Source organism: Patella vulgata, chromosome 4 (assembly GCF_932274485.2).
Source record: "Patella vulgata chromosome 4, xgPatVulg1.2, whole genome shotgun sequence".
Classification (NCBI taxonomy): domain Eukaryota; kingdom Metazoa; phylum Mollusca; class Gastropoda; family Patellidae; genus Patella; species Patella vulgata.
In genome coordinates this window covers 40,656,671-40,669,064 of record NC_065882.2, presented here as the reverse complement: position 1 = coordinate 40,669,064, position 12,394 = coordinate 40,656,671, and the positions used below count along the sequence as shown (strand labels likewise).

General features: G+C 34.0%; 1 protein-coding gene across 1 annotated transcript in view; it reads left to right on the top strand.

Annotated features, from left to right (window-relative positions):
• The window catches only part of LOC126818857 (cytosolic carboxypeptidase-like protein 5), a 44,761-nt gene extending 42,091 nt beyond the window's left edge, over positions 1 to 2,670 (top strand). The window contains exons 5-6 of the mRNA XM_056100185.1: positions 1,466 to 1,632; positions 2,397 to 2,670. Of these exons, the coding sequence (XP_055956160.1) occupies positions 1,466 to 1,632; positions 2,397 to 2,589 (360 nt within the window). The 3' untranslated portion in view covers positions 2,590 to 2,670. The remainder of the gene's footprint in view (positions 1 to 1,465; positions 1,633 to 2,396) is intronic.
• Positions 2,671 to 12,394: the final 9,724 nt, after the last annotated feature.

The window sequence follows — 12,394 nt, the reverse complement described above, 5'->3', positions numbered from 1 at the left end:
GACTACTATCATTATCAAGTAACTGGAAACGAATTATGTGTATCACCCGCCTCGAAATTGTCCACGTGTTGGTCAGCAAGACGTCATTCACGACTTCGTCGAGAGTGTATCATCTACGTTGTCACTATGCACTCCGCCATTTTACGGTTTGCCGCTTTGAAACACGTGGAAATATGTTCTAGTGTATAGAAAATACAATAGATGGCACTTGCAGTTATGTTACTAATTTTAGCGAGGGCTTTACTGAGTACACGGTAATACCGGGTACACACATTTTACCGACATTTTATAATACCCGGTACTACCGGGTATACGCAATGAAAGGGTTAATTAAATCAACCTGTCCATAATATCACATTCATTGTATTGAACGTTGAATCTTTAATAAACAACAGCAACAGATGTTTTCTGCCACTTCTCAGAGTGAATCGCATGTAGATACACCATAACATTGCCCAAATCTAATTTCTATCATCTGCTTGAGCCTCGATGCGGCCACGGAACCACAATGCTTTGCACGCGTCGTCTGGGCCAATCAGCAAACGAGTCGTGTTGGAAGCATAGCAACAAGCGGAGTATGTTTACATTTTTAGGGGTTTTAAAACCCTTTTGTATTTCTTCAAAATGAATTCATCGGCAATACTTTGGTCATATTTATAAACTAGAGATTCTCTGCTTTACAACGATGCCAAGCATTTTGCAAGAGGATTGACAAGTCGCCCCGCTGCGAGCAGAGAAAAATATCTAATTCAGCTGAGAATATTCAGAAAAAGACAGATTTAAGAATACAGTACTCTTACAAAACGTTCAAATAAAGGCGTTTTAAAATGTTTTATTGCTATTTTGATCTTTTGAGTTGATAGATAGTATATTTATATACTCATATTTGTGAAAATCTCAATTTCGATCAAAATCAATATTTTCGCTTATTTTGTCTCTTGTGCAAAATTAATTTTATCGCATTCCGACTCATTTACATGCGGTGGGTCACATATATCTTGTCAACTTGTCATTGCTGTGTTATAGAAATTGTAAACATAGATAATGTTAATAAAAAATTTCATTTATTTGTAATTGTCTGTGTTTTAATTTCACACGTTAACACAGGTTTTTAAAAAATAAATTTTCAATATCTATATTTATTTATGAAAGAAATGAAGGTACAAATTACAATCTACAGTCATATTTCTAGTTCGTGGCAAAACATGTGCAAGTCGTGTCTACATTTCTTCAAGCTTTGACATCCACTAAACATAACTGAAAGAATTTGTTCATATATCATTTGTTATAATAATGATACTCAGATGATAATTACAGCTTACAGGGGGAAAAGGATTGTGCATACCCAGCCCTCCTGCTCCACTGGTGGCACTGTGACAGTTGGTTAATTATATTATGAGCTCAGATGCAGTTATTAACCATTTGACACATCCTTAATTTTATAATTATATTGATCTGTTTTCAGGTGATAGATGGACAGTTTATTGTATCGTTTACATATCGATTTTCTGAAACTAAAGGAGCAACAACTTATTTTGCTTTCTGCTTTCCTTGGTCTTATACAGAATGTCAAAATCAGATGAATGAATTAGACACAAAATTTAATCATTGTAAAGATTTTAATAGCAATACGTAAGTTGATTAAAGCCATTTAAATTTAAATATAGCAAATTCTAGCCTGGTTTCATTTATCATTAGTAAATGAAAATTGTCATGTGTTTGTTATGTTTTGCAGAATAAGATGATCTACTTTTCCTTAGTTTAAGTGTTATTCCTCTAGTCAAGCTAATTAACAAGTATTTTAGTTCTTCGCTAGAGCAAATGGGCTGGATGTTTTATGCGACTTTATTAGAAAAATTGTAGAAAGCTCAATGAAAATAAAACATTAAAAGATCATGAGCGTGATTAAAACACAGATCCTATTTCGTTTTGTTACCATCAGTTACATCAACTTCTTGGCGTGCCATGTACGGAACTGTGAGTAAACTACTAGAAACGTCAATGCGGACTGATTAATCAATGTCTGACGTCATATGGTCAAAAGCCACTCGTACGACCCCTGACGCGACCTTCCAGTACAACTGGTCAGATCTTCATGTAGTGTAGGCCATCGAAAGTATAAAAAAAAAAAAATGAAACGAAATATAGATCTGTATTTTAATCAGATTGGAGCGTGACACGTAAACAAATATTTTATTATTATAAATTACATGAACAACAATACTAATATCAATTTATTGCCTACAGTATGATCTTCTGCAAGCGATAATTTTGTCACTTTGAATGGTATAGTTAATAAATAAATCATATTGAAACATAACCAGAGCAAAGAAGTCTAGTTATTTTAAGTTTGACTAATGATGTGTTTAATGTATGTTATTTTTTGTCTTTTTTAGAGCTCCAGATTCATTATATTATCACAGAGAATTACTATGTTTATCTCTAGATAAATTACGTGTTGATCTGATTACTATATCATCTTGTCATGGTATGATGGAGGAAAGTGAGCCATGTTTTGATAAACATTTATTTCCAGACAGAGATAACCCACGATGTAGAAAATTCAAAGGAAAGAAAGTATGTAACTAATATCCGTACACTGCGTTTTCAATCAATTGTCAATTTTGGCTGATCATACCTACATTATATCCAGACCCTTATACTAGGAGTCACAGCTCCATTGCTTTTGTTGGAAGAAAGTCATTGGTTTTCCGATTTTCAACCTTTATAATTATAAAAATAGCATTGGAATACTAAGACTTTTCTGCACGTTAACTTGGGTTAACCAGTCTTGATTAAACAATGTTCTATTTGATTGTAGTAAAATCAGTAAAGTATACCAATAGTTCATTGGCCAATCACGCTATTTTACAAACATTTCGCCTAATAGTTTGGATGCAGCTATGGCGGGTGTGGCGCCAGGCAGGGTAAGCTTACTCTTCCGGACACCTGTTACCACTGTTTGTCGTGTATTTTGTACACGAGGAGCAGTCCATTTGCTGATTACTCTTATTTTACTTGGATACACGTTTTTTAGGTCTTCGAATTCTGTCTTATGGTTTGGATTGTTCGTACTTGGTTTTATTTTATTTTATTTTATTTATTAACCATACTATAGTTAGTATAGACCAGAAAGAGTTAAGGATCCTGATGTGGAAGGTCTGTCTATTATTTGTTTGTATTAATCTATAGAGATGTTTTTTGTATTAAACCCTTATTTGTTGTCAGGTGTATTTGTTGAGTAGTCGTGTACATCCAGGAGAAACACCAGCTAGTTTTGTGTATAATGGATTTTTAGAGTTTTTGTTGAGAGAGAATGATCCACGTGCTCAACAGTTACGAAGACAATATGTGTTTAAACTTATTCCATTGTTAAATCCTGATGGTGTAATGCGAGGCCATTACAGAACAGATTCACGCGGAGTAAATTTGAACCGTGTTTATCTTGATCCAAGCCCTGTGTTACATCCATCTATTTATGCTGCTAAAAGTCTGTTGGTCTATCATCATGTTTATAATAGAACTATTAGAGAAGGCAACACCCATAATATATCTGTCGGCTTTCCTACAAATGAAGTTTCATCTAATCAAAGTCCTCAATCCAGTTCTCGAACGTTGAAAGCAAGAAGTGCTTGTTCTTCACATGGTTCTGAAATCAGTATGCCAGAAGAGATTGCCAATGCTGTCATCATTCTCTCACCGTGTTCTTCATCACAAACAAAGACTAAAGACACAAATCTTACTTATAATACTAATCACTCTAATATAATTACTTCATCTTCTTATCAAATAGTTGAACGCCTTAATCTAGCCGATTTAGATGGTACAGATTCATCTGTTAGTGACTACGGTTTAGCACCCGATACTTTAAATAATAAACCTACATCTAGAGTGTCTTCCTCTTGTACCAGCATATTAAGTAACTTTGATGCTGCTAAAGGGGATGTGAGAAAAGTGAACAGTGAGTTAAGATTAAGATTATCTGAATTAACTATGTCAGAAGATTATAGAGGTGATAGTGCTTACACAGATAAATTATCAGATTCCGATGGTAACAATGATAATGAAAATATAGGTAATGAAGGGTCAGAAGATGAAGATAGTGTGCCATCAAGTAATATTAATGCTGCACATCTGTGTAATCCACAACTTTTATCTATATCACCTAGTGACAGTGGTGTAGCATTTTATGTTGATTTACATGGACATGCTTCTAAAAGAGGGGCATTTATATATGGTAATTATTTAGAAAATGAAGATATGCAGGTAATTATAGATGTATTTTATCTTTTTATATTTGGATATACTCAACAGAGGGCCTGACAAGGACAGCTGTCTTGTCCTTCGGATGATACGAAAATCCGAGGTCCCGTGTATACATTGGAATGCACGTAAAAGATCTCTTGGCAGTTGGAATTCGATATAAGAGTAGGCGATGGTGCCGTTGCCCGGGCAAAATTTTACTCATAGCACATGTGACTTTGCTTGTAGTATTAGTAATGGTACTTGACAATCAAGACTATCATGTCAAAACTTCACTCATAATTTTGCTCAGAATAAAATAATTTGAAATTTTCAATATATCATTTAAACTATTATAGCAAGAATGGCCAGCTCTTGCTCTAGATCTTGCATATAGTCCAGGCAAGATAGCATAAGTGCGGGCAGTTGCTAATGCCAGTCCAAAATCTGTCCCAAATGGGTCAAATTGGCCAAAATCCAAAATGGCCGCCGGTTTTGGCTAATAAATTGTGCGCAATTTCCACCCAATTATCATAATATGATCGAATTTGGGGTCAAAATATACATTTTCAGGATAACTGAATCCATTTCCATACATATTCTTGTGATAAGTGTTACCGCTGAGTCAATATTGGGGGTTATGGCAGTCAGTTTTGGCGAGAAAATTCAAATTTTACAGGTTAGGTGTCAAAATATAAGTTTTCAAGGTAGCTAAATCCACTTTTGTACATATTTTAGTGACATTCATCCAGTATCAAATAAATTTCATTTGGAGTGTCTCCCATCTCATTGCGGTAGCGGCTTATGGGTATGTCGACTGGGCCACTCCCAGGTCACTGCGGAAACTGATCATGCCTATTGAAGCACATGGCGAATTTAATTCACAAAATGATTCAAATGTTGAGATACAGATGGACACAGTATCGCCTTTTTGTCAGATATGCAGTGACCATTTGATAATGATCTTCCCACCATTATTTCAAAAATAACGGGTATTGGTTAACACTGGAGATATGGTATCGTTTAGAACAGGGTTTTTGGCGCTGGAAAGTATGCATATAGTTTACATTCAAAACATCTTTCGATAATTGACAAAAATCGTTTAAGAATTACAAAAATGGTTTAGTTAGTACTATGGCATAGTTGAATGGTAACGGGTTTAGTTTCTCCGAGAGGTCGTTTGACCCGTTCACTTATCTACGGCGTTTACTTATTAGACGAGCCGTTTACTTATTAGACGAGCCGTTTACTTTCGCCAGATACGTTAAAAAATCAACACACGGTTGCAGGGCTTTCGGTAATTTTTCACAGATGATTAGCAGCACTGCTAATCAAAAAGTCCAATTTTGCCAAATTTGATTAGCAAATTTAAAAATTGATTAGCAGTTTTTCAGTTTCAAATCAACATAAAACACCTAAATAACAAGATTATTTTAATTTTAATTGATAGCAAATGATTAGATTTCATTCTTAAGATTTTTTTAGAATGTTAGCACTTCTACAGCTAGCTGTGAACATTTCTGAATGAATGTAGACTTTTGTTAGGCCTTATGTCTGAAGCCAATTCTTGGCAGTGGCTTCTTATTTCTTCGTTAGAAAACAATTTTGTCTGCTTTTTATCGTGTGTTATTATTTTTGTTCAATCGGAAGCACGCGGTATTTTACGAATAATCTCGATTAACTAGACGCACGCGATATAAACAATAATAGTTTACGGGAATTCTTACTTTGATTTCTCACTTTACAATACGTTTACACGTATTTATTTTTTATATTTTATTTACATTACGTGGGGGATACACTGAATTTATTTTTTTTTCAAATTGAATACTGATATAATTACTCGAAATTGACATGTCTCGCAACGTGAGTGGTACTACTTGATTCCCTATTTCCGGTTTAATAGTTCCGATTCATAGAGTTATGTCCCTGTATTATATAGTATCATGAATTGAGTCTGGGTAGTTCGAGAAGAAAATGGCACACGGAGAATTCCGTTTTGTTTATAAAATTTATTTGATATTTTATACGCGTTGAAAGTGTTGAGAAATGTGGATAAATCTTTGTGTCAATATCGAAAATGACAGGCATATTAATGATTCGCAGTTACTGCGAATCAAAAACGTTAGATTTTAATTTTTGATTAGCAACGGACAAAATATGTATCTCAAATTGCGCTGCGATACTGGTTGTCGGCAGCCCTGCACGGTTGACTTATCTAAGGCGTTTACTTATTAGATGAGCCGTTTACTTTCCCGAGATACGTTGAATAATCAACACACGTTTAATTTATCTACGGCGTTGAACTATTAGATAAACCTTTTAATTTCCCATGAACCGTTTATCCGATCGGTTCATTTACATATGAAGTACGAATAAAAAAGGTGAATATAAAATGATGCACACCCATAGATGATCACCTTACCGTGGTCGTAGTATTATTTATTATCCAGTATCCTATTAAATTAGTATTCCACCATTGAATATTAGTAATACATCAAAAATCGGTAAATCACGTCCCAGGTAATTATACAATTGGAAATCGGTAAATCACATCCCAGGTAATGTATCTTTTTTAAATCACAAATGAATGAACTAGTCTTCCATCTGTACACGTGGTCATAAGTCAAACTCACAATGGCAGTGCGATAATCTAGTGTGACGGTACATTAGACTGGCGCCCAAAAAAGTCACTGTCAATCTCTATAGACAAGTTGTCGCCCATTTTCAGAGCGCGTAATCACTTGATTGAGGGCTCCCGTGCAATTTAGTTGATTATTGGGTAATACGTAGAGTCCAGGGTTCTTAATCCATTTTGAAACGAACCGGACAGAATTGGGTCAAATAAGGTTCGAGTAGGAACTGTGTTTTAAAATTTTAAGCTCCCATTCCCTTTAATATAACCAGACTTCAACAAAAATAATTCTTGTTAATTTGTTATGAGGAATATTGTATCCTACTGTATGTAATTAGCACAAAAATAACGTCAAATAGGTCAAATAGGTACATTGTTCGGAAAATTTTCCATATTTAATTCACGTACCGGCTTGAAATTTATGTCAGTAATATTCCTGAATAAATTACTGTATTTGTTTTTATACGCCCACATTATTGTCGTCGGTCCGTCCGTCCATCGTCCACAATTTCTTGTGAACGTTCTATACCAAAAGTTATCATCCAATTGTTTTAAAATTGATATATGTTGTTTACATTAGTGAGATGAAGAAGCCTATTTAATTTCCATAATTTCCGTTTATAACGTCTAGAGTTATGGCCCCTGTTTCACTTTGTTGAACCTTGTGAACGCTCTAATGCCAAAAGTTATCATCCGATCTATGTGAAATTTATATGCAATATTTAAATTAGGGAAACGAGAAGCCTATTGAATTTCACCAATTTCCGTTTATTACTTCTAGAGTTATGGCCCTTGTTTCACTTTGTTTAACCTTGTGAACGCTCTAACCCCAAAAGTTATCATCCTATCTTTCTGAAATTTATATGCATTATTTAAATTAGTGAAACGAAGAAGCCTATTTAATTTCAATAATTTCCGTTTATAATGTCTAGAGTTATGGCCCTTGTTTCACTTTGTTGAACCTTGTGAACGCTCAAATGCCAACAGTTAACATCCGATCTTTCTGAAATTTATATGCATTATTTAGATTAGTGAAATGAAGAAGCCTATTGAATTTCAGCAATTTTCAATTATTACTTCTAGAGTTATGGCCCTTGTTCACTTTGTTTAACCTTGTGAACGCTCTAACCCCAAAAGTTATCATCCTATCTTTCTGAAATTTATATGCATTATTTAAATTAGTGAAATGAAGACGCCTATTGAATTTCAGCAATTTCTGTGTATTATGTCAAGAGTTATGGCCCTTATTTCACTTTATTGAACCTTGTGAACTCTCTAACGCCAAAAGTTATCATCTGATCTTTCTGAAATTTATATGCATTATTTAAATAAGTGAAACAAAGAAGCTTATTGAATTTAAGCAATTTCTGTTTATTACGTCTATGGCCCTTGTTTCACTTTATTGAACTTAATGAATGCTCTAACATCAAAAGTTATATGCTGATCTGTATGAAATTTACGTGTGTCATTTAAATTAGGCCAGACATTTTTAATTTCATGGTTTATGGATTTTTTGGCAGCACTTTAGGTTGGGTAGGTCAAAATGAAAATAAAATTAATTTAAACATTAGATTTTTTTTTTGAGCACAGGGTTATCATATTGGTTGGGTAGGTCGGTTAAAAAAACCAAAAAAAAACACCACAAAATATTAGAAGTTTACTTTAACAGGTTTATTGTTAACAAAACAAAATAAGAGTGTGACAATATATTATGTATCACTGTTAACCAGTACGGTGACTGATAAGGGACATGAAAAATAATATAATTTGTTTTTTATAATTTTCACCCAAGTCAATTTTTATATAATTTTTTTTTTTTATAATTTTCACCAAAGTCAATTTTAATATAATTTGATTTTTATAATTTTCACTCAAGAATTTCCACCCAGCGCGTGACGTCATCTCAATTAGCCTCGTTTCCATTGTAATGTATTATGTTTTATCTTATATGGTTCTCATACTGTAATTAGCAGATTGCAATGTATTATGTTTTACCTTATATCAAATAGATATTTTTATACGCCCACATTTTCATATGGACGTATATTGTCGTCACCCCTGTCCATAGGGACGTCCATCCATAATTTGTTTGTGGACACTATACAGGTCACAATTATTATCCAATTTTGACGAGACTTGAAATATAGGTTTATACCCAAAAGATCTAGGTTCCTTTCGATATTGGCATGTATCAGATTGAAACTTCATGAATTATGGCCCCTGATTGTACGAAAAGTCACTTTTTTTTTAGCGTGTAGACACTCCAGAGGTCACAATTATCATCTGGTTTCTTTTGATATTCACGCTTATCGGATCTTAATTTTCTGAATTACGACCCTTGATTGTACGAAAAATCTCGTTTTTAGCTTGTGGTCCCTTTAGAGGTCACAATTTGTATCCGATTTAAAAAAAAACGTTTGAATATATCACCGTTACGCCCTAATAATGATTAAGTTCGAATTTTCTGAAAATCTGATCGAAACTGTCGGACAAAATGGTCGCCCCTTGTACGCAAACTTTGAGAGAGAGAGAGAGAGTTTAACGTCCACTCGACACAAACTAGGTCATTAGTGTTTTGGAAACGAGGCTAATTGAGATGACGTCACGCGCTGGGTGGAAATTCTTGGGTGAAAATTATAAAAATCAAATTATATTAAAATTGACTTGGGTGAAAATTATAAAAAACAAATTATATTAAAATTGACTTGGGTGAAAATTATAAAAAACAAATTATATTAAAATTGACTTGGGTGAAAATTACAAAAAAACAAATTATATTAAAATTGACTTGGGTGAAAATTAAAAAAACCCAAATTATATTATTTTTCATGTCCCTTATCAGCCACAGTAAACCAGTGTAAGGTGTCAAAAACTAGCCATTTTAATTGACTTAATAAGTAATTTAAATCTTTAATATTAGAGGCATTAAGTGTTGACAGATTATAAAAATAGTTTCTACTGTAGCCACAACAATTAATGAAAGATTTTAATGTCCTGAGTCTCTGTGAAAAACCGAGTTCTTCGAGAAGCTTTAGAAATTCAAAAACATAAGCCAAAATTAAACAGAGACTCGGGACATTATCTTCCAAATCTTTGGGTGGATTTACTAGACAATCAGTGAACACTAAAAACTTTAATCAGTGAATGGTTTTCTTTCTTTTTAAGTGTTAATTGTTATTAATTAAGTGTAGATTGTGGTTTAGGGTTTCCAATCATAATCATTGTTTATTTAGTTATTCTATATATTGTACCATATTTTGTGAAAATTAAAAAAAAACAAATTATATTATTTTTCATGTCCCTTATCAGCCACAGTAAACCAGTGTAAGGTGTCAAAAACTAGCCATTTTAATTGACTTAATAAGTAATTTAAATCTTTAATATTAGAGGCATTAAGTGTTGACAGATTATAAAAATAGTTTCTACTGTAGCCACAACAATTAATGAAAGATTTTAATGTCCTGAGTCTCTGTGAAAAACCGAGTTCTTCGAGAAGCTTTAGAAATTCAAAAACATAAGCCAAAATTAAACAGAGACTCGGGACATTATCTTCCAAATCTTTGGGTGGATTTACTAGACAATCAGTGAACACTAAAAACTTTAATCAGTGAATGGTTTTCTTTCTTTTTAAGTGTTAATTGTTATTAATTAAGTGTAGATTGTGGTTTAGGGTTTCCAATCATAATCATTGTTTATTTAGTTATTCTATATATTGTACCATATTTTGTTATAAATCATTTAGCTTTACTGCGATACCTGTATGTGTATCGAAACGTAGCTTGTTAATAAATTCAGAAGTAATATATCCATATAAGTGCGTATAGTGTCCGATGAATTTATTTTCACAAATGATCTTTGATTAATTCCTGTTTCTTGCCCCACGTGGAGGCACAGATAGTTAGATGTAGGGTACCGGAATCTGCCGAGGTTTGCCGAGTGGCCATTTTGAATGACAGTTCTCGTGGGATAGCGTCATTTCTCGCGAAATAACGCTCTCGCTCACGCCATCTTACTGCACAGCACGCAATGTTTCCTAGTAAATACAGTATACATTGAAGCCAATGAAGGGTTCATCAAAATGAAAATTGATAAACATTAATAAAAAAATATGACAACAAAGATTTTATTCCGTGTATGGGTCGGAAATAAAATAAAATTAAATTCTCAAGTTACATATTTATTTTTTTATCGGGAGGTTCACGCTTCAGTCGGTGGGTCCGTAAAACGAGAAAATCAAAAAAGTGTCGCCTTAGTAAAGAGAAGAATCCTATTGAATTTCAGTAATTTCCGTTTATTACTTCTAGAGTTATTGCCCTTGTTTGACTTTGTTCAACCTTGTTAATGCTCAATTGATGAAAGTTATCATCCGATATGTATGAAATTTATATGCATCATTTAAATTTGTGAAACGAAAAAGCCTGTCAAATTTCAAAAATTTCTGTAGATTACTTCCAGAGTTGAGACCCTTGTTTCAATTTGTAGAATCTTGTGAACCTCTCAAACAGCAAAAATTATAATCTGATCTGTATGGAACTGTCTTGTAAAGGCACCCAATTACCTACAAAGGAATACATATGCGACAACCCTTGTTGACCGCTCTTACGATTTAGCCGCTGTGGGCGTATGTTTCGTTGCCTGGCAACCTATCTTTCAGTTTGTAGAACCTTGTAAACTCTCAAACGACAAAATTTATAATCTGATCTGTATGGAACTGTCTTGTAAAGGCCCCCAATTACCTTCAAAAGGAATAAATATGCAACAACTCTTGTCGACCGCTCGGACGATTTAGCTGTTGTGGGCGTATGTTTCGTTGCCTGGCAACCTATCTTTTTTTTTGGAATGAATATAAGCTGATTTGGCACGTTGGTATTTCTTCATAACACAATTTGTAGGTTTTTTTTCTATCACGTAACTTGCAAATGTTTTTATACGCCCACATTTTCATGTGGACGTGTATTGTCGTCGCCCCTGTCCGTCTGGACGTCCGTATGTCTGGACGTGCCCCTGTCCGTCCGTCCGTCTGTCGTTCCACAATTGGTTTGTGGACACTCTACAGGTCACAATTCTTATCCGATTTTGACGAAACTTGAAATATAGGTTTATTGCCAAAAGATCTTGGCTGCTTTCGATATTGGCATGTATCGGATCGAAACTTCATGGATTATGGCTCCTGTTAGTACGAAAAATCACGTTTTTAGCTTGTGGACCCTATAGAGGTCACAATTTTTATCCGCTTTTGTTGAAACTTGAAATGTTAGTTTATAACCCAAAGTTCTCGGTTCCTTTCGATATTCGCGCATATCGGACAGTAACTTCCTGAATTATGGCCCCTGATTGTACGAAAAATCACGTTTTTAGCTTGTGGACCCTATAGAGGTCGTATTTTTTATCCGATTTAAAAAAACGTATTTTCGTATCACCATTACACCCTAAGGATGGCTGAGTTCGAATTTCGTGAAAATCGGCCCAAAATTGACAGACAAAATGGCTGCCATTCGTTCTCAACTAGCATAAAAA